We start from the raw sequence: 22,129 nt of genomic DNA, 5'->3' as shown, positions 1-22,129 counted from the left end.
CAAAAGGTCACAAGTTCAAATTCCATCACCACCAATCTGCCACTGCTAGGCCCCTTAATACTCCTCTGCTCAGATGTAAGTCGCTCTGGATAATGGTGTCTGACAAATGAAAAGCTTGGCAGAAAACCACTGTATTAGAGCAAGAGTCAATATGGAGAAGTTCATGTGGAGAGACAAGCTCCCTTAGGATTTTTATTATCATTTCTTTACGCTTGTAATAATACAGGATTTGTCCTTCTGTAGATATTGCACCTGATCGTAAAACTAACAATTAGACTGGAATCAGAACATAAAACGTATCCGAGGGAAAAAGAAAACATTGTTTAATATCGTAACGCATCCAAGCCCAAAAGAAACCCAAAAAAGGCACAATAAAATAGCGTTCTCCTCCTCCTGACATCGTCGTAGGCCCACGGCAGCTGTCCGAGATATTGTTCATACATGCACTGGAATTACATAAGTCCACCTGGGAGTGGGACGGGATTGTGATTGCTACACACATACAAGCAGCCTTTCAGTCTTAGATCATTACTGTTCATTAAGGGAATATGAGAATATGGTATGAAGTGTATATTTAACATACACACATACTCCATTACCTAAAGTGAAGAACATAAGTTATTTTTTAATATAAAAAAAAAATCCCAGTGCCATATCAATGAGGGTGTCCATGCACAAGTGATGTACCGATACTGTAGAAAAGAACCTTTTGTCTATTCTAAGATCAGAAGAGAACGTAAAAGTCATTCGTTGAGGGTGTATGGTCCATTACTCAGGAATCTCTCGGTTTTTGAGTGAACAGTATGATGTCACTCGTTCACCCACCCTATCCAACAGACAATAAAGAGACAGCTCTGCCAAGTTTCATTTCATCACTGAGGCATTAAGGAATGTCTTTGTTCCGCTGCAAGTCCACTGTGATTCTTAAACACGACTCGCCTCGATTCCACGACGATTCTTTCTCTCAGTCCAATTTGCGCGCACCGAGTTTAAGGGGACCTTTGGCTGCCTTTCTCTCTGCTCGTTTGGCCTCCAATTCTTTCCTTCTTTCCTCACGCTTCTTCTTGGCCAATTCAGCCTTACTCAGACCTAAAATAGAATACAGACAACACTCGTATTCACAAACTAATACCACAATGCTTTTAAGTTCCTGTGATCTGATGTATAAAAAGACTTGTGCAAACATCGAGAGTATTAGTAGTTTTTTTGGCCTCGGAACAATATTAAAATACAACACGCCCTTCTCTTTTCACACGTGTGTTTTGGATATCAAAACTGGACCTTGACAGACTGAATGAAATATGTGAAACTAAATTAAATCCCTTTAGATTTGAGATTGAAGTTCATATCCAGAAGAGTAGAAGTGTCATTAAATGAAGCAGGTTCTTGTTTATAGTAACGTAATTTCCGGACTATTAAACGCACCCAAATATAAGCCACACCCACTGAATTTTACAAATATTTTTATTTTGAACATAAATAAGCCGCACCTGTCTATACTGAAACTAATGAACTTTACACAGGCTTTAACGAAAGACTGTTACACGGTGTAATGGGTAAAATATTTTGTGGCTCCTTTAAGAGCAGAGCGGCATTTTGGGAATAGCCTGCCGCCGCATTTTTCCGGTATTACTGCATGTGTGCAAGACCGAGGAATGTGTCATTATTTTCTGATGCTCATTTCTAATTTTCTTTGACTAACCCGTAACGCTGTTGCCAAGAAAAAAAAAAAAAGCACAAGTTTTGGAATCCTGTCTGTGCTTATATGATTTCATTTGCAACTGGAGTTAGCGAGCTCTCCCTTCACCCAGACTCAACACGTTACAACAACTTGTATCTAAACAGTAGCCGACCAAGAAAGTCATGTTCACTGTCTTCCTCCTTCCTTTCACAACTATTTCTCTGGAGAGTTTATCTTTTGGCATCGTCGTGCGTTTAAAAATCACCACCGGTGATCGGGAGATTCCCGATGCCGTGCAGCTCAGAACACAGGTTTTTCCGTTTCCATTCGGAAATTTCATTGCTCTAATGTTATAGGGCTCAGTTTTTTGGCTTGAAGTTTGTGAAACTGGGAAAAACCCAGGAAAAATCCATAAATTACCTGCGTCGTTGTTTAAGCTGCGGGGTTCAAAGTGTGGGAAAAAAGTAGCGGCTTATAGTCTGGAAAATACGATAGTACTATTTTACAGAAGCTTATTAGAGGCCTTCCTGCAAGTTAATATGATATTTGGGCATGTAATTCTGGGTCTAATCATAGAACTATTAATAAACATTGTCCATTCGTCACAGACTCCATTATTATGCTGCCTGTATTTCCATTTAAAGCAAAGACAGGGTCTGAAATTAAACCAACCTTGATCACCTTCCAAAGACTCCCAGTTCTCTGTTCCCCAGTCACCTCCGGTATTCGCACTCCAGCTCTCATCAATCTTCTAGGAAGAAAACACACACACACACACACACACACACACACACACACACACACACACACACACACACACACACACACACACACACACACACACACACACATTCACTTTCCCTTTCCTGTAAATGCCTTGCTTTCATTTCTCCATGACTTCATTCTCTCCTATTACACTCACCATAGCAGCAGTGGCAGGGCCGGCCCTCTGAGACATACCGGAGAACAGGTCAGATGTTGTGCCTTTTGCACCTGAACTGTCCCAGTTATATTCACTAGCCAGTCGCAAGTTTTCCTGTTCAGCGCTAGCGCTAGCACTTTTAGAGATAACGTTTGAAGAACCAGATAAAGCAGTGTTCCGTGGTGTTGGGGTGAAGCTCTCTGCTAGTGCCCCGTCATCGTCCCAGTCATTGCCCCATCCCTCATCCGCCGGCGAGCTTTGACCCTGGTTGTCTGTATCCTTCTCGTTGGACCAGCTATCATCTGCGTCCCAGCCAGAGCTGCTCCAATCAGAGCTCTGCTTTTTCATGGCAACAGAGGAAGTTCGTCCCCCCTGCAGGTTCAGAAGCGAACAAAAAAACAACAATTTGACGACGTCCTTTTAACCACACTCGACATGAGTGGAAATCGTTCAACATTTTAAATGAATCACTTCAAAATTACTTTTAATATGTTTATTTAATGACTTTTACTGACATTACTACGTCTCAAACGCCTTTTTTAGTATTCACTACAGAAAATGTACATACACTGCTCTTCTTCTGGGTTGAGGACATAGTAGACCAATCGGAGTTCCATTCATCTGGATCGGTCAGCGCTTTCTCAGGATCCTGAGAACACACAGCATAAGTAGACAAATGATTTAGACTCGCTCTCTACTTTATTAGAAACAGCTTTACACATGCAATTTGGAGCAATTATTTAATCAGCCAATCACAGCACAGCAGAGCAATGTAAATACAGTTCAAGAACTTCAGTTTCTGCTCACATCATGAGACTGAGGGGAAAAAATGATCTCAGAGAGTCTAATTGTAGAATAGTTGCTAGTCACAGATGGACTAGTTTGAGTTTTGTTTATATCCAATTAGAGTCAGTTCTACAAGTGAAAACAAAAATGTAACACCCTGATGATGAACAGACAAAGTTCGAACAAACAGGAAGGCTGGTGTCAAAAAAAAACACTCGAGACAACCAGAGAATGAAAACAAAACAAAAAAGTCTATTGAAGCTTTTGACACGTATCTGCAGTTTTATGGATTGTGCTGCTGCCACACAATCGTCAGATAGGATCTGCATAAGCTTTCATAATTCTAACTATAAAGTAAAGTATAATATTTGATTTACTAGATTTTTTTATTATAGACATGCACATACTGGTACTTCAATTACACTATACAATACTGTAATTAAGTAAGCTATGTAATAAAATGGCAGCTGAATCACCTCCAGGCTTCCCCAATCCTCATCCTCCCACCGATCTCCGACTGGCTCTTCTATCTGTTCTGTATGATGCGAGCCCTCTGATTGGTTAGTAGCAGAAGTAGAGGAGGAACCAGTGGTTGTATGTGCTTTTGTCTCTAAACCTGATCAAATAAAATGAACAAGCCAAAAATAAAAATATATATATAAAATAACACATTCGGTAGCTCCTTAGTTTACATTTTGAATGAGAGCCCTTTACCTGCTGCACTTGTGGCATCAGTAGGAGCTGCAGGTTGAGCTGTGGAGGCGTTTTCAGCTGTTGCCCCTTCGGTCCCCGCGGGAGCATTGCGTATGAGCTTGGATGTAAGAGAGGAGACCCCTGTCACCGCCCATCCAGCCCATGATGCTGCTGAACTACTAGCTTGTGCAGATGTGGTCACGTCCTTTTCTGAAGCACAAGAAACACAGGCCAGCATGATGACTGACAAGATGCACATACTACTTTGGAAAAATGGACATAATGGATGAATATGTTATACCTATTTCAGCTAACTTGGAAGGGTCTTCAGAAACCGTCTCCAACTTATTTAAAAAACTCTTAATGGCTTTAAATGCCTACAGGATCATAAAGAAATACAACAACATCAGAACCACTGTACTGCAGTGGAATGTGAAAGCTGGGATCAAATGAGAGGAAAGTCACCTGCTCTCGGACGTTCTTGTCAGGGTCCACAGTAAGTGGGCAGAGAGTGGGCAGGACACGCAGGGCACACTCGCTCACACTGTAATAGTTGTGTGTAGCAGCAAAGCCCAGTACACCTGCTGCACGTGACGCAGAAAACGGGTCTTTCGTGGCACGGGAGAATGCTGAGGTTAACACCCGCTGACGCATCTGAACCACAATGCAGACAGAAAATGGCATTTGTGATATTCTAGTTATATTACTGGACTGGCACAGTGACAACAAACTTGTGTCCAAAGGTCGCCATTAATTAATCAGACAATTTTCATATACCGTATTTTCCGGACTATTAAGCGCACCAATATATAAGCCGCACCCACTGAATGTTACAATGATGAAGTGCGTTTTTTCATGCCCGGTTGTTTTCAGCGTGACGAATGATTCGCATTTCCTGTAGACAGTGTGAGTGAGAGGCAGGTCAAACGTCAGAGGAAGCTCATCCATATTTATGATGTGCTGCGGCCCGATTCAGTGGGAGCGCGATTATATATAAAAGAGTTTTATAATCCATTCGGCAATTTCATTGGTCTAATGTTATAGGGGGTCAGTTTTTTGGCTTGAAGTTTGTGAACCCGGGAAAAACCCAAGAAAAATTTATAAATTAGCTTCATTGTTTAAGGCGCGGGGTTCAAATCGTGGGGAAAAGTAGCGGCTTATAGTCCGGAAAATACGGTACCAATGGAAGTGGACCTGCCTTCCTGTACATTATTTGCATCTGCCCAAACAACAGTGGACTTTAAATAAAGAGAAAGGGAAAGGTGGATGTGATGGGGAAGTAGATAAGTCTAGGAAGTCTACAGCAGAGTTGCTGATAATGAGACCATGAGCAGAGAAGAATACAGTTCAACCAAACTAATGTTTGCTACAAAAGAGTCTAAAGAAACGGATGTGTATTGGAAATGCTTTAAATAGATCATGCAAACATTCCTTTGATGTATTAGAAATGTATTTTTAGAAGAATGTTAAAAGAAAAAAGTAGCCTCCCAGAAGATAACATAACATTGATAGCAGGCTGAAGGATGTGGATAAGCAGAGTGGAAATTAGTAAACAAGTTACCCCAGCATTCAGATAGGGGGCGATCTTGCCCAGGCAAACGGTGGTGTTACAGCGAATGGGACCCTGATCATCTTTTGACTGCAGCCTTGCGAAGTGACGCAACAGCTCCTGGTTCAAGTTGGTCTCGTTCAGCTTGGGGGCCAACAGCAGCATGGACTACAAAACACAAATTTGACACACACACACACACACACACACACACACACACACACACACACACACACACACACACACAAGAATAAAGGTCTTCAGAAGCAACCATTTCTACTAATATTACTTAATTATATATTTAGAAATGTAATTTAAATGTAAAAGAGATTATTAGACTGTATAATAGTGATCCTTTTTCAGGTAAAAGCTAAATTACCACTTTCCTTATAAATATTATTGGATAAAAGCTGACAATGTGAGTCGATACCTTGACCGTCTGCTCTCTGATGGCTGGATTTGTGTCTGTGAATCCGTGAACTACATGAGGAAAGATCTGGGAATTGACTGCTGCTTCATTTAAATACTGAATAAACTGCTCCATCTGCAATCAAAAGCAAGACAAAAAGAAACTATTAACATGATTATTGAACAGGGTTGTGCAGATACTTCCGCATATATCGAGAGATCGAGAATGTGAACGGTGACCTGCTGCAGGAGCCGTATTCTCATTGCACGATCAGTAGAGGAAAACATCTTCACGATGACGGGGATGATCTTCTGTTGGTATTCTTCTGCAGATAAAAATTTTCCCACCTGAAACCAAATAGAACAGAACGCACAACATAGGGCTTTATGAAGAAGATTCAGGACACATGAGACAAGAAGACAAATACAAAAAGATCATATACAGACAGTGTGGTTTCACTTGTGACAGCAAACATCTCTTCTTACATCATTTAATCTCTTCAATGAAAACAACAAACAACAACAAAGATACTGTTTGTGACGACTTGAAAACATTTAACTACACCAATTTGGTATCCCAAGTGAATGAAACACACCCCATAACAGCGCAGAGTTCACTTTCATAACAATGTTGCACTAATGTCACACTGAAATTCAATCGTTGATCAATCAGGACTCGACACTCGACACTGAAGAGTCAAAAGCCATCATGTTTTATTTAATAAAAAAATTAAGACTGCACCCTTTGTATATCCTGTCTGTTTCTTAATTCTTGTTGTATCAGACCATCATTAAGCATTTACAGCATTACTCTTCAGAGAGTCACAAATTAGGATTCAGTGTTGGAAAGGCTTCCTAACTAGATTACTAAAGAAAACATGGCCCTAAATTACACAAATCCCCCTCACACACTCATCTAAAACTACCTTAAAAAGTGGTGTTAAGACGACAGCGCCGGCGTTGCCAAACTCGAAGGCTGTGAGGAGCTGAGGCAGGACTTTATGCTTGCAGAAATCTTCAGGGAAAGAATCAAGATTGTCACTCAAGTCCTGGAAAAACTGTTGTTTCTCTGCCGGCTCCTTAATCTGAACACACAGAATGGTCATATTGTAAATGAGTTATCTTTAGCATGATCGCTGAAAGAAACGAAGTTATAACGCAAAACGTGAACATATGGAAGAAGAATAGTATATCAAAGTTCAACGTTCGGCAAAGCCAAAATCGCTTAGTCAGGTACAACACTAGTTTGCTGACAAAAACGAAAAGAATGGAACATGTACATATTGATCTGGACCTACCTGGATCTGCTCCAGAAACAGGTTACTCTCCACAAAACTGTTGCATAGAAAGCCTCCAGGAGCACGGCAGCTCTGCAGAAAGCGGGCCGGGTTCGGTCGAGCCTTTGGGTTTGCTCCTACCAGCTCACAATAATGTGGCACTAACTGCTTTGGGATCTACAAGACAGAAAATATGTATACATGAAAAAACAAAAAAACAAATAAAATGCTTCTCTAGGACACAATTTCTTTATATATGAAATCACAGTAAAGGTAAGCAGGCACTTTAGTTCTTGGTTCATAAATGATTTTTTTTTTTTTAAGATAAGGACAAGCGATTACTCTTCCTAATCGGCATTTTAAAATGTCTATCCAATAAAAAAGTCGTTCCTTTTATTGCAGCTGTAATAAGAACTCAACACTTTTATTTCTCCTGATCAAAGCTTCAATAAAAAGAAATGTAATAAATGGTTTCCTGTGGAGAACATGTGCATCGGGTGTTGTTCAGCATTTGCCACATACTGCAATAGATCTCCCATAATCAGCATCGCTGTTGTGATTTCACATTACTGTCACAGTGTCAAGACTGAGAAAGACACCTCGAGTTTAAAACGTTTGGTGGAAACCCAGTTCTCTGGACAAAAGAATGTTTAAACCTTTGTAGATTTGATTTGAAAATACACTGAAGCAGTAGAGTTTTGGGAAATCCTAATGACGTCTTTTAAATCCGACCTAGTGGATTCTCCAGGATTGATCTGGAGACGTTTGAGAGTTAAATCACCTTGCCGAGAGATCTCAGAGATGAAGCACGAGGCAGAGGTCCATTAAACACCTCCCAAATTAGGCAACCCAACCTCCACACATCTCCTGACCTGAGTAGATACAAAACAAAAGCGTTTAGAAAATGACCCGCAACGCACCATTTTCTTTTGATTGTACTGTCTATAAATCACCGTCTTTGATCATTAATATACCCTACATGTGTGTGAAAACAATGGTAGGCAGGTAGACACGTGTAATTAAAGATCCATTAACTTCAATCAAGAGCAATTTACTGAAGACTTTTTGTTCTATGGAACAAAATGGAAAATGCAGTTCTCATCAAGCAGGACCATCTATTTCTCTACTTCAGACAAAAACACAGACACTGGATCCTCAGTCGTCTAGAGACGAAATGCACAGAAAGTCATAACTGAACCCTCCTGTTTATTTCTGCTGTCTCAAAGACACGGTTCAGCAGGTCAGTCGGTTTCTCACCATTTCTCTCCTGCACTTTTTGAGCCTTCTGGTGGGTCATACTTCTCCAGGTCTGGGTTCACTACTTTGGCAGGGGGTAAGGAGGAAGGTTCGACTTGGTCTGAGATCACATGGTCCAACCCTCCTAGCTTCCATTCGCCGGCTCGGTCCACAAACACGGCCCATATCCCGAGGTTGTTATGCAGGAGATGGCAGTCATTCACCAAAAAGCTCAGTGCTTTCTGAATGGATAGAAATGAGAAATTTTTAAATAGGAAGTCCAACTTTTTTATATTTATATATATTTATACACACACACACACACAGAATGTGCCAGTGTTAGTGGGAGACTTTATTAACTCACCACAATCTGATGAAGGCCCCAAGAAATCTCCAGCTCTCCTGACCCACCCTTGTCAGACTGGGCTTTCAAATGTGCTGCAAGTGGAGTCACCGGCTCTGTGACCAAGTACAAGCTTTTCTCCGTCTACCAGACACACAAGACAAATAACACCTTAAACATGACTGATTATTGCCTGATTTCTGCCTATTTGTTTAACCTTTTACTTTAAGAGAAATAAATGTATACTAAAGCAATGAGTCTCTACTATCCATGCTATTTACTTTAAACTGATACAGCATAGGAGCAATTAAACAATTAGAGACATGCTGTTATTGGAAAATGACAACACTGAAATGGTAACAGCGACTTCGCTTTACAACTTCAGCTCCTTACGTATCCGATGGTATATCAAATCGCAGTTAAAACACAATCTGGTCTTGAGACACCGACTTTGCATATGAATACACATTATGCTTTTTTATGAACCTTTTACGGACCATACGGCAAAGCAAACACGGATTTCAGTGCAAAAAGACACAAGTTGCGTGTTTTACAATGACCTGCTCAGCCTCTTGAATTGTTCAGTACACAAACTTAAGAACATATCAATAAATGAATTGATGTACACAAAGGATTGGTCCAAAGTCGCTCTACAAAGTGAATTTGATCATCCAACATTACCGGAAAATTGGACAGAAAGTCTGCTATTCTCTTACATTTAGGTTTGAAGAAATTGTGTGAAAACTATAAACAACCCCATGTTACAAGTTCCTTAATGAACTTCATTTTGAAGAAGGGAGACGATCATTCATACAAGCAACCAAACGCAAAAAAATGGACCCGATTGCTTCTTCAGACATCATTACATTAAACGCATAGCGGTATGTTACAGGAAGAACAATGAACTGCACTGTCTGAGATTCCATTATGCTGCATGAGTCAGCACTGCTGTAGGTTCTCCCCGTCTGTCTCCATCCGTCCTCACCTCCAGTCCATCGACATAAGCTAGGATGTTGGGATGCCGCAGCGTCTTCATGCGCTTGAATGCCGCTTTGGCCAGCTGCGTCTGCTCCTCTGTGCCCTGGGCCACTTCGTACACAAACACAGACACTGCCTCTCCGGTCGTCTAGAGAACAGATGCACAGAACGACAATAATCAACCACACGGACAAGTTCAGAAAGTCAAGCAGGCAGATACGTGAAATTTAATATTAGTATTTTGTGAGCTTGGGGTGCTTCAAAAGAAGTCTCACAGATGGAGCACTTAAAAATCACCAGATATCAAATTATTATAGATAAAAATATTAAATTAGGATTTTTAAGGTTACTTTCCCCCCCAATAACCCAGTCACTGTGAAAGTAAACACATGGCAGAATGAGAAGAGTGAAAGGAGAACCAAATACATCGATTTGTTGTGCATGACACAGTACTAACCATAAACCAATAATAATTTCCTGTAAATCATAAAATATGCAGAAGATAACCAAGGTATAATTCACTTGATTTTTTGTTTTATTTATGTATTCCTTTGACGTGAAATATAACCATCATTCTGTATGTATGCATTTGAAATGCTGATAAAAAAAACTACCAGGATTTAAGTTGAAGCGTTGACAGTTTGTCATGACTGATGGATGAGATTGTGATAGTAATCATGAAAACGACCATATTTAAGATAATGTTAACAATGAATGTTGTATATTGCAAACGTATATCTGCTTTTATATATATATATATATATATATATATATATATATATATATATATATATATATATATATACACACACAGACACACACACACACCATCATCATTAGCTCGCTAATGCAGCTATCTGCTAGTTTCGCTGCCACTGTGGACCGCCTGACGTGGCCAGGGTGTTAGCATACTGAGCTACGTGGCTGTTTATACAAGATGTTCAACACGTTTTCACGTTTCCATATTAAACACTTTCATAAAGTAAAATACATTAATTAAAAGCAAAAATATGCCCAAGATAAAAAGTCAAGCCGTTCGCTTTTGATATATGCAACCCCCCGGCTAGTGTGAATGCTAACCGGCCAGCTCTCTAACTCTACCCCGAGGATCCAGATCGCGGCCTGTTTCTATTAAAGCAGCACCACAGCGGATTTCACGCACAAACTCTCATCATCTTACCTTGCGTTTCCCACGATGAAGAGTCCAGATCCCTGTTTTGTCTTGATTGTCTGGTAAAATGTCATAGTTGAAGTCTTTGACGGGATCCCTCGCGAAGAAAGACCACATCCTTGGTCCGCTCGTTCGACTTGCATGAAAGAAACACTGAGAGGAGACGCGCCAGCGCCAGGAAGCAGTCTGACACCCGGGCTAGGAAACCAGCATGACCGCGAGAGGGAGCCGCTCATCACGCTGGTGCAATGTGGACATACAGCTGGCATATATTCGTGTGTATAAGTGTAATAAAGTGCGCTTTTAACAATGTACATTGTCTCAAAGCGGATTTACCGAGACAGACTTGAACATTTTAAGTTAACCCCGAGCCAGTGGCTACTGTAGCCAGGAAATATGAGGAACCTTAAGAGGAAACCAGACTCATCTTAAATGTCCATTGATTACATTTCCATCATTATTGAGGTGTGCTGTGGTGGGCGCTTTAATGCAGAAATGTTCATGCAACCAGTGTTCCTAAAGCCATTGTTGATATTAATGACAGTCCAAATCCCCACCCTCAAAGTTCTTGAGTTACTCAGTAACTTCATTGAACTTAGGCTGCTGATGCAGAACAGAAGAGAAGAAAATGACAGGAACACTGGTCCATCAATAGCATGTTTAATCAGAGAGAGAGAGAGAGAGAGAGAGAGAGAGAGAGAGAGATGGAGTACAAATTATATATATAAATATTCTTTGACTTTGCCTGGACATATGTGGCTTTTTACAGTAGTACATTTTATATACATTACAAATGTTTACGCTATTAGTCACTGAAATGTTATTAGTCAACAATCTTAAATTTTGTCCGTCATTCCTAATGACAAAATGTATGTTTTGGACTTACGAGATTCTTTGAATTTAATTTGTATAATTAGTTTAAATGATTAATAAATGAAATATATTTCAATATGCCTAAATTCATCCCACTTTTTTTGACATGCCAATGTATTTAATATAAAAAATAAGATTGCAGATCCAAACGTTATTGGGCAAATCTGCATGCACTGGGAATAAATACAACTCATTTGACCAATCTGTTATTTCTAGACTTTTACATAAAATCTTGCACAATATTATTCCATATCCAGTACATCTTCGGAAGCATTGCTAAAATATAAATTTAACTGAAACACAATTACAGCAATTAAACACACTAGAATGCAAACGTGTGCAAATTACACAAAGCTGATTTCATAATTACATACTTTACATATACTCGTCATTCTACGACTAATTTTTTTTTACCTTATAGTTCAATTAATAGCACCTGCACAAAATTCCCATTTCTCCTGCTTCCAAAACTGAACTGACCCTCATCCACTTACCGCCCAATGCATTACAGTTGCAGCTGCTGTTTTAACAAATAACACCATTTAAAGTTGTGGCTAATTAGTGTAGACCAAAAGGTGCCCAAAAAATAAGTTAGTCATTTCAAACCTTGTTGCAATTAACATTGCAATGATTGCCCTGGTTTATGGTTTTTTCTTTAAAACACTGCTCTAATCTACTTAACTACTGCAATCAAGTTTGTTATACTGATCATGAAATAAAGCAACTCATTCAATTTAGACTGCAATGCCTATTTAAGCTAGAATCAATACAGCCATATGCAAGTAAATGATCTTTACTGAACTGCTGAATTCTTGAATCAAATTTGACCATTAATAAAACGAAGCCCAGTTAATGGATTTCCTTTTATTTATATATATATATTTTTTTTTACATACATGGTGAGCCAAAGCAAAGGTGACTACAAATCAACTCCACTTGAAGTTGTAACATTTAGAAACTGCATTTCTGGAAACAGAAGCATCTTTATTGGCAATCTTGCAGAACACAAGGAATTTGTTTTGGTGTGATTGTGGAATAAAATAATGTAGGGAGATAATATAAATACAATTTCAAGCTTAAATAAGATGACTAAAAAGGTAAATTCAGAATACATCAAGTTTTTGGTGCAAGAAAGTCATTTTTATTGGTGTACATCAACATGAATATTAACCAAGTTAAAACAATGTTAATGCCATGTCAGCATTTGAGCAACAATTATTTATTTAAAAAAACCCAGTAGTTGAGACTTTATATTTAACAAGCCAATAAAATTTAAATTGGGGGAAGGTATCTAACAAAACAAATAGAATTGAGTGTTCACCTTCAATCAGAAATCAGAGTTAACCTAGAAGTCAATGTGGAAGCTGGTAAACACCCCATGATTAAAAAGTTTTAAAAGCTTGTTTGGAACATTACATTAAATTCACCCCAAAATCTCAGTCTTACTGCTACTTATTCATGTAGTTTCATACTGACCAAGTTTGAGTTTAAATTACATAAAACTATACAGCATAACTAGACTAGTCATTGAGATTAAAAGGACAGCAGTTTGAAAAGCAAAGACACCGCAGGGAATTGAACCCCGTCCCAGCGAGACCAGGAGTGCCACCACCGGAGTCTTTTGCTTTTTTTGTTTGAGGTTAAAAAGCAAAACCTGAAGGAACAAGAAACTGTTCCCTCAGGAAAAGAAAAACCTCCAACTGCTGCCCTACGATATTCAGGTCTTTCCTCAATGGCTTTCCTTTTTGCCTGAAACTACACAGAAGACTGAAGATTTCCCCATCCCCACACAAGCCCGTTACATCAACATAAATAGTCAGGAATTACTTGGTCGAAATTTGACACGTTTAGGATGTTCATTTTTGGCAACCACCACGTTCATTCCCATGTCAACTCCTGAAAAGACAAAAGAACACATGTTTACATTCCCCCCACCCCCCCCTGCCAATGCTATAATTTAGCAATTACCACCATTCAATCTTCCTCTTCTTGATGCTGGAGCAATTACACGCAGTCAATACGGTATGCTGTGACCCGAACTTCATTGCATGGTGCTTTTCCTGTAACTAAACACATGTTGCAGGTTGCCCCGTCCCAAACAAGCCCCAAAGCCTTTGAATTTTCTTTTTTAATGGAATCGATCTTGGTTGAATTAAACTTATCGTTTTCTCCAGTGAAGCATTAGTCGTGTTCCAAAGACCAGACGTGAGCTACAAAGAGGAAAAACAAAAAAGGAGTGATTATGCCCCCAACCCCCCTCCCCCCCTATTATGCAATTATATTTCACCGACTAATAATCAAAATTTTACAACTACTGCAGACAGGCGAGACAACTCCAGATTGTATGGAAGTTTCAACTCAAGACCACACTCATCCCTCCACTCTGTTAAAGCACAGGTGCAAAGTTGCATCACCAAGGTAGTGTATCTGTGAAAAAACAGAAAGATTGTTGCCCAGCCCCTCCACCCACCCCACCATCCCAAACTACGCTTTCAAATAACCCACATTCACAAAAGTGAATTTAAATATTGGAAGTTTGTAGTGCAAAGCTGGTGTGCATGCAAATAAGATTTAAGACTAAATATACCCATAAAATTAGAATCATCTGTACTTAACTCCATTACCAGGTAGCAGCAGAGTGATGCTCAATTAGCAGCAAGACAAGCCGCAGGTTGATCAGAGAGTGACTGGATATCCCAGTGCTCCATCAAAGTTAGGGCTGTCCAAGGCAGCACACTCAAGACAAATTTTGCCCCCTAAGCAAAATTAACCTGAGAGAATGGAGGGGAAACAGAAAAGGAAAAGCACACCAACACTCCACGCAGAGAATGTTGACGAAGGCCTTCAGGAGGATTGCGCTAAGTTCTGAAGCGGACAGGAGGTAGGATCGCCATTCAGTGAAGACACTCATTGGCCACAGACAGCTAGGCATTCGGATGCAGTTATGAATCAAGTTGACAGACGAGTGATCTGAAACAAAGAGGCTTCTACACACATTTCCACCACACTGATTGCAATACAAAAGGACTACGAAAATAAAGCCAAGCAATTGGGTTGCCATAAAGGCTTAAATAATAAAAACACTTAAGCATGTGAATGTTATTCAAGTTAGCCACATTAAGAAAGGTTTAAATTGGACACCTGGTTTCTATGTGCACCATGACACCACATCTAGTTTGCATCAGGCAACTGGTTATATTTCTGCAGAAGAAACAGAAGTAGAGACCCCCTCCCAGCCCACACTTGATTCTCAATTACATATGTTGACCAATTTAAGCTGCACAGTTGCGCAGCTCCACTCGGCCACTAAATTTAGAAACTGCTGTACAGTTGCACAACAGCGGTTATTTGCTCCACATTTGCAAAGCAAATCTTTTGTTAAACCCTGTACATTTGCACAGGAATTAATAGTTGAGAAATAAAGTTTTGCCCAAAAAGTTAGTTGTCCTGCCTGTTGAAATGCAAAGAGGCGGGTGAATCCTGGACATGCTATTTCCTGGATAGATGGCATTCTTCGAAGGCTTTACAATTCTGAAAGACCAAAAAGGGGGAGAAAAAAAAAACCCAACCCTTCCCCTCACATAGCATTCAAAATATTTTTGAAATGCTGGAAAAGCATAATCAGAATTGTGCCAGTTCCATTGAAAGGAAGCTAGGCCATAAACTTAGAAATCAAAATTCAGTAAAGAGAATTTTGGACATTTTGCCTTTTCACATGAGCTTCCTATAAAGCAGTGGGACTGTTTTCGCTGCCTTCCTTTCCACCTTGAAAGAGTTGCCATCAAGCCCTGGGATCATCTCGTGCTCTAAAGCGCCAAGCTCAACATTCACACCTGAAAAAGCACAAGAAATACCCAAAACAAGCCCCCCCAAACACCAAGAAAAATGCATACCAGTGTTTCAATCACAACACTATGAATTTATTAACCAAGAATGTAATTTACAAACTTCAATCATTCGCAAGAAACTGACATTACCAAGTACAATGAATGTTGGGTATATGAGCCACAATTAAGAGTTTGCAAAACCAATAAGTGCTGACAAATGCAAAAGCAAACCTTGATAGACAATGTGTTAAGAGTGATCTTCAGGAGATCTTGAGCATGAAAGCACTTGGACATGGCACACTGAAAAAAGGAGAGAACATCCTCCAAAACAACCCCACCCACTTAATACAACCAACACACACTAAACAATCATGTGTTAAATAATAATAAAAATAAAAAATAACCAGAAATACCAATTACTTGCCGTTTCAAATGTGTAAAAACCATGCCGAGACTGTATTCAGCAGCTTTGTTCCTTATTGGGGGCGAAATAGCTAGCAGCTGAACCACTGGTTTTGAGGGGTTGGTCTCTAAATCTGCAAGAGTGACAATTAAGCAGTCCCCGACCCCATTACCCCACGACGACTCAATCTCCACGAATGAAATGGGCACACATTCAACACAATTCTCTTGAGATATCTTACTACTATTTCGGTACTTCATTGACACCTGTGGGGTCCTTCCTTTGTCCCACACCTTGGACTAGCTGCACTGAAGGGTCACATCCAGAGACAGCAGGTTCCTTTGCCATGCATTCTTATTCAGTTCTTTAACTATGCCACTGAAAAGCTGCAAAGGCTAGGAAGAGATTTCAGTTAACGTCCCACCCCTCCCCCCTTCAACCCCCAAAACAAGTACATGCCAAATGTCAAAATATACAGAATATGCATAAAATTCTCAATATGGGCAAGGTATGAATACAAAAACCAACATATGGTACCTTTCCAAAGCCAACCAAAGCAGATGATTCACTTGTCCTTTAATCGTTACTTTGTGGTGTACAAGTTTAGAACACTGGGGGGCGCTACAGCAAGGGATGCCTTTGGTGCTATTGCTTTAAATGATCGGGTCTGTGGAAGAAAAAACTGAAACGCAGTTGCCCCTCCCCATAGCCCCCAGAGGAGTTTATATTAAAAAAAAAAAAAAAAAAAAAGGCATAGACTGCATTTGCAAATGTCTACATAAAAGATTCAACAAGGGAATAGTTACTCCCTTTTAATCCAATGCTCTTCCTTTATTTTCGTTCTTCATCATGCATAAACTTAAACAGGACAAGTTTACCAGCACACGATACGCAATGGCCTCGGCACTGAATACACGAACATGGATTCAACTGGAGCAGCGGAAGATGTGTAGCAGTGTAGTGACGCAGGGGAACTTCAATTCCAAACAACCCTTCGCGTAGCTTGCCCATTGGGTCGAACCTATTGGATTATAAGCAGGACAGACAGAAAGAGACGCCTTTCTCCCAGCAGACTACATCGGAATGGAGCGCGGGTGCAGCGTCGATTACTGGCCCTCATCTCGGCAGAAACCCCAACAACAACAGGACGGTTCACGCTTTGACGGCGAATTTCACACACTCATACACCATGTCTGAAAAGAAAAAACAGATCTTTGCGAGCAAGTGCATTCTACAAAAACCTGGGGGAGGATTATTTTTTGTTGTTGTACAGATACCTATACCCATTATACAAACCAAACTCCCTCGTCTAATGAATTTAAGATGCTATGTGGAAGACCCTGCACATCCATCCCTCTCCCTGCATCTGTGCTGAATCTGCCGCCTTTGGTCTAAATCAGCTGCGCTCCCTCTTGTGGCCACCTGCAGCGCTGTTGCTACTCTGTCTGGACCTCTTTTCCTCCCTGGACCGCCGCCTCGTCCCTCTTCTCTCCCCCGCTTGCCTCGTCAACCTGGCCTGAGCTCCCCTGATTCCCGCATGGCTCTTCATTGGTCCTCAATTTTCCCTCCATTCCCGAAATCTTCTTTCCATGGTTATACTAATTGACTAAGTCCTTAATATTAACTCAGTCCAATTCTCCAAAACGAAGAAAAATGTGCAAAAACAAAAAAAAAAACTACTTCAGGCATAACTCAATCAGAAGTTCTTTTTGATGCTCAAACCACACCAGTGGAATTAAATATGTAAAGCTGATGCATATATCACATTGCCATATTGTGTAAGCGTAATAAATAACTCGCGTAGGCAAACTATAAAAAATAAAAAAAAATAAAAAAAAAAGAACTGAAAGGATCTACGAACAATTTGTATAGAGTTCGCGACAAATAAAATGAGGTTTAAAAAAAAGCGCTCGTTTCCAGCGATAATATTCAGTCTAAAAATAGGTCGTCTTTAACGGCGGCCATTTTGTTTTGTTCACAAGCGGCGCCATTTTGTCTTCCTCAGAATCTCACTGCGCACTTCGGCCTGGAAATTCACAACTCAACTCACGTAATGCCGCTCACATAACCCGTTTCTACACAAATTACTCGATTTACTGAAATGAAAAATAAAAAAAGCTTTCTTAGCCATAACATCGCTTCAATTTATAAAAAAAATAAATAAAAGCTAAGAGCTACACCAAATTGAACCTCACCCGCAAATAGAAATAAACAGCTACGAAATCACTGTTTAAACTGGTTGAATTAAATTTCTATAAACACCACTCCATAACCTATGAAGCATCTCGCTTCGTCAGAATACAATAATCTGAGTTAAAAAAATCTTACAAGATAATTTAAGAAAAAAAATAAAACAAGATAAACAACTATAACTGAAGAACGTCCCTAAAATACGCGATAAGAAAAAGGACAAAGTATCAGACCAGCGCCGTCACCGTTGAAGACCAACCAGAAACACCCTACCGCGCCGCCCGAATGTAGCTGCAGAAAGCTTTGGCCTGTGTTTATATACTATCGTGACGTAGTTCATCACAAAGAAAAAACCCTTCCGCAGAAAACATAGTTCCACGTGACACACCTTCGGCTACTTAAATTTACGGTTGTAATGAAACATAGAATTGACATTTTTATAATACAACCACAGGAAATAATACATGATCGTTATATAAAATAATTACAGAATAATTTAAATAAAATATTCGAGAGCTGATTACAGCCAATAAGGCGTTTTGGTATTAAACGTAATTATATGTTAGTGGTAAAAAAAAAACAGCTAACTATATCAAGACTAATAACTAGAATTAAAGTAGGTTTACATTTCAGAAGGATTATCATACGGGGGCTTTTTGTTGGAAAGTACAAAAAAATCGATGACTAATATTCCTAACTTCTGTGACTTTCCTAACAGCAATTACGTCAAAAGCGCAGTGCGGATGAATATGTTCAGACGTAAAAAAACAACAACTGCTCAATCCAGTTTAAACCGGTCGATGTGACTGGTACTACTTGGACTTTTTGCTGCAGTGCCTCAGGGCGCATGCGCAGGTCAAACAAAAACACGTTTCTGTTTTTATCTAGAAAAAAGGAGAATGTTCTGGAAAAATCCGCATTTATTCGATGAACAATTATTCACTAAGAATAAGTTATTGCCATTGGTAAATATAAATATGTTGTCAGATCGTTGTATAAGTCAATCCTAAAACACTTAGAGGTTTCAGGACTAAAAATAAGCACATGCAACCACCCCAGAACATATGTGGGAAATATTAATAAATAACGCACTATATATTCACGTTAGGCAGTTGGTTATTGTAATTAAACATGACATGCCTCGTGTCTATTCCAACGTGTTTTTATTTTTGGCCACGTCATGTTTTTGTCACGTACAACACGTATTCAGGCGCAGGCAGTCAGCTGTGGGGGATGTTACATGTGATTGATCCGATTCCAGACAATGTGGATTCAAATCCGAGTTTCATGTGGTTAAGACACAAATGCAAATCTTTACAATGAAACACCAGTACAGATCACTGATCAGAAATACATAATACAGTGTGATTCTCTAAACACATTCATATGTTGTCTGTTCAGTGTCTATAGGATCTTTACTATGTGAGTATGTGAGGTATACAGAATGTCTTTGTCTGGGCTCACACATCTTTGGCCAGAGAAGGGCGTCGTAGATCACATGGGAAACCTCTTCAAGAATTAAGTTTTTGTTTGGGCATGATAAAAATCAAACATAGAAATAAGACAGTGAGACAGTAGACACAATAAAACTGCAGCACCGACCTGTACAGTAAAGTAGTTTTAGCAGCAGTTTGTGTGTGAGTTTAGTTCCTTCATGTTGAGGTTACAGATGTGACCAATTAATACAAAAATAACAAATTGAAGTTCAGGATCCAGGGTTGTGGTGTCACAAAGGACTTTATTCAGCAGACACAAAATCAGGCACTTCCATGGAAGCACCAAAAAACCACAATGCACGATCTTTATTCCATTCTATATGTAACAGGAATCTTTTTATTTTCTGGCTATTACCTTATCCACCACCACTATCTTCAAATAGCTTGGTTCTTTCCAATTTAATCAAATAATGGTGGCAGAACAGGCCTTGGCCTTTTCATGATTCTCTTACACGGAATCCACCTCAAATCCAAAACCATCTATTCTTTTGACACATTCAGTACTCTTGAAAATTCACCTTCAGACACATTCAGAATTTAATAGCAAAGTACATTGTGCTTAATAATGCTTTATATATGATGATTCTTACACACTAATTACGTCTTTGACTTTAACTCAAAGTCAAAGTAACTTACTAGTCCTCAACCCTGTGTTTTCTGTTCTCTGTGAATGTTGTTGTGTGTAGCACCAGTGTTCAGGAGGAACGTTGTTTCATTTTACTGTGTAATGCATCAGCTATATATGGTTGAAATGACAATAAAAGCTTCTTGACTTAAACTTGCCTGAGTACCACAAAAATACAAGATAGAAACACAATAATGTGAAAGGGTAAAAGATAAAAAACACCATAATTCCATGCTTTACACTGGAATAAACCAGTCTACACCAGTACACACCGGAATCTACAATAGGGAGGTCCTGTTCTTCGAGCCTTGAAATCTGAGAACCGACTCCTTTTAAGATGGACCACAGTTTTTAGGGTTGCAAAGTATTGGCTGCAATTACATTTTCCATAACAACGTGCCCATGTTTTTATTTTTCACTGTCTCCTTTAGTTAACCACCAGGCCATGGTAAAGAGGAACTGAGACTCCATTTTAGTGGATCATTAAAATCCCCAAAGTACATAACAATGTTAATGTGATTTGGGACTTCACCAACATTTGGGCCAAAGTGATTTAATAAGGACATGAATCGAGATACAGTGTAAATATTTATATAAAAAAACCAACAACAACCATGAGGCCTATGTTCCAGAAAGTTCCATTGCTGGTTGTTGGTCTTAATTCCTTTAGCCACAAGATGGCACAAATGACATAGTGTTAGAATCTATAGAGCTGAATATGTTCCTGGATATTACCAAGACAAAATGATTTTTTTTCTTGCCACATTACATCCCATATAAAATTTGCTATATATTTTGTTTCTAACAACTTAGGTTTTGCAGATCTGAGTCCATACATCTTTGCACTGAAACAGTTTAATGTGTAATGGAGCAGCTCAAAGGCTAGACACTAAAATACAGTCTGGCAGAATAGTGTGATTTTTTTAATCACTGAATGTAGTAATCACTTCAGGAGGGTAATTACTGCCCATTTGCACCTTCTCTGCAAAGGCATGCAAAGGGACACGCCTGCAAAATGGCACAAACAGGTCTATTGTCTGAAACTAAGTAACAGTTGTGCTTAGTATCAATATCTCTCCAATGGTCTTGTTTTTACATTTTAACTGCAGTGTATGTAAAAAGCAGTCTGATCCTTGGATACTGTGTACCATTAATATTTTACTTTTTAAAGCCAAAGCTTCTAAAAGTTACAAACGCCTTAAATATGAGCTCTTCCTCATAACAATGTATATGTGTGTATTGTTTGTATCTTATTCAGTAAGAAGGCATTCCCTTCTGCATAAAACATAATCTACAAACATAACACCAAATTCTCCTATTGTGCTTTGGAAAACTGCCTTGATGTCTGATGGAGCTGTATGAGTCATCTGAATTACTTTAAACCCCTGCTGAGAGAGAGAGAGAGAGAGAAAGAGAGAAAGAGAGATAGTTAGTTTGCACAGTGTTTAGGTTTTTTACACAAGCTTTAAATATCATAAAGCATAATGAAATGCATAAAAATATATAACATAATATATACCCCCAAATCCTTCCTTATTAAACATGCTGACAAAACATGTACATTTATTTGAGATTTAAACACTATCAAACTTTGTGATGCTCCACAGCCCAATCAATTTTGTTTCTGCTGTTTCCAGTCTACAATCGATTACATTAAAGCTATTAAGGTCA

The 22,129-nt window shown here is 39.3% G+C and overlaps 1 protein-coding gene across 2 annotated transcripts; it reads right to left on the bottom strand.

The window, feature by feature from the left end:
• Window positions 1–160: 160 nt before the first annotated feature.
• scyl1 (SCY1-like, kinase-like 1) lies at window positions 161–11,285 on the bottom strand. Of its 2 annotated transcripts, none has more exons than XM_046849576.1 (18): window positions 11,054–11,285; window positions 9,881–10,021; window positions 8,917–9,039; window positions 8,574–8,794; window positions 8,098–8,188; window positions 7,338–7,493; window positions 6,966–7,124; window positions 6,280–6,387; window positions 6,062–6,175; window positions 5,644–5,799; window positions 4,548–4,736; window positions 4,384–4,459; window positions 4,104–4,292; window positions 3,866–4,005; window positions 3,172–3,252; window positions 2,604–2,975; window positions 2,354–2,429; window positions 161–1,089 (listed from the first exon to the last, which is right to left on the bottom strand). In XM_046849576.1, exons 1-18 carry the CDS (start codon window positions 11,159–11,161, stop codon window positions 965–967), a joined length of 2,625 nt encoding a protein of 874 aa, XP_046705532.1. In that variant the 5' UTR covers window positions 11,162–11,285; the 3' UTR covers window positions 161–964. The 2 variants fall into 2 exon arrangements, with proteins under 2 accessions (XP_046705532.1, XP_046705531.1); XM_046849575.1 differs by having other exon boundaries at window positions 2,354–2,432; window positions 11,054–11,284.
• Between the last annotated feature and the right edge of the window lie 10,844 nt (window positions 11,286–22,129).

The sequence above is a fragment of the Silurus meridionalis genome, chromosome 5 (genome assembly GCF_014805685.1).
Source record: "Silurus meridionalis isolate SWU-2019-XX chromosome 5, ASM1480568v1, whole genome shotgun sequence".
In the NCBI taxonomy this organism is placed as follows: domain Eukaryota; kingdom Metazoa; phylum Chordata; class Actinopteri; order Siluriformes; family Siluridae; genus Silurus; species Silurus meridionalis.
Note: the sequence above shows the minus strand (reverse complement) of the source record. Positions and strands in the feature narration are given on the sequence as shown.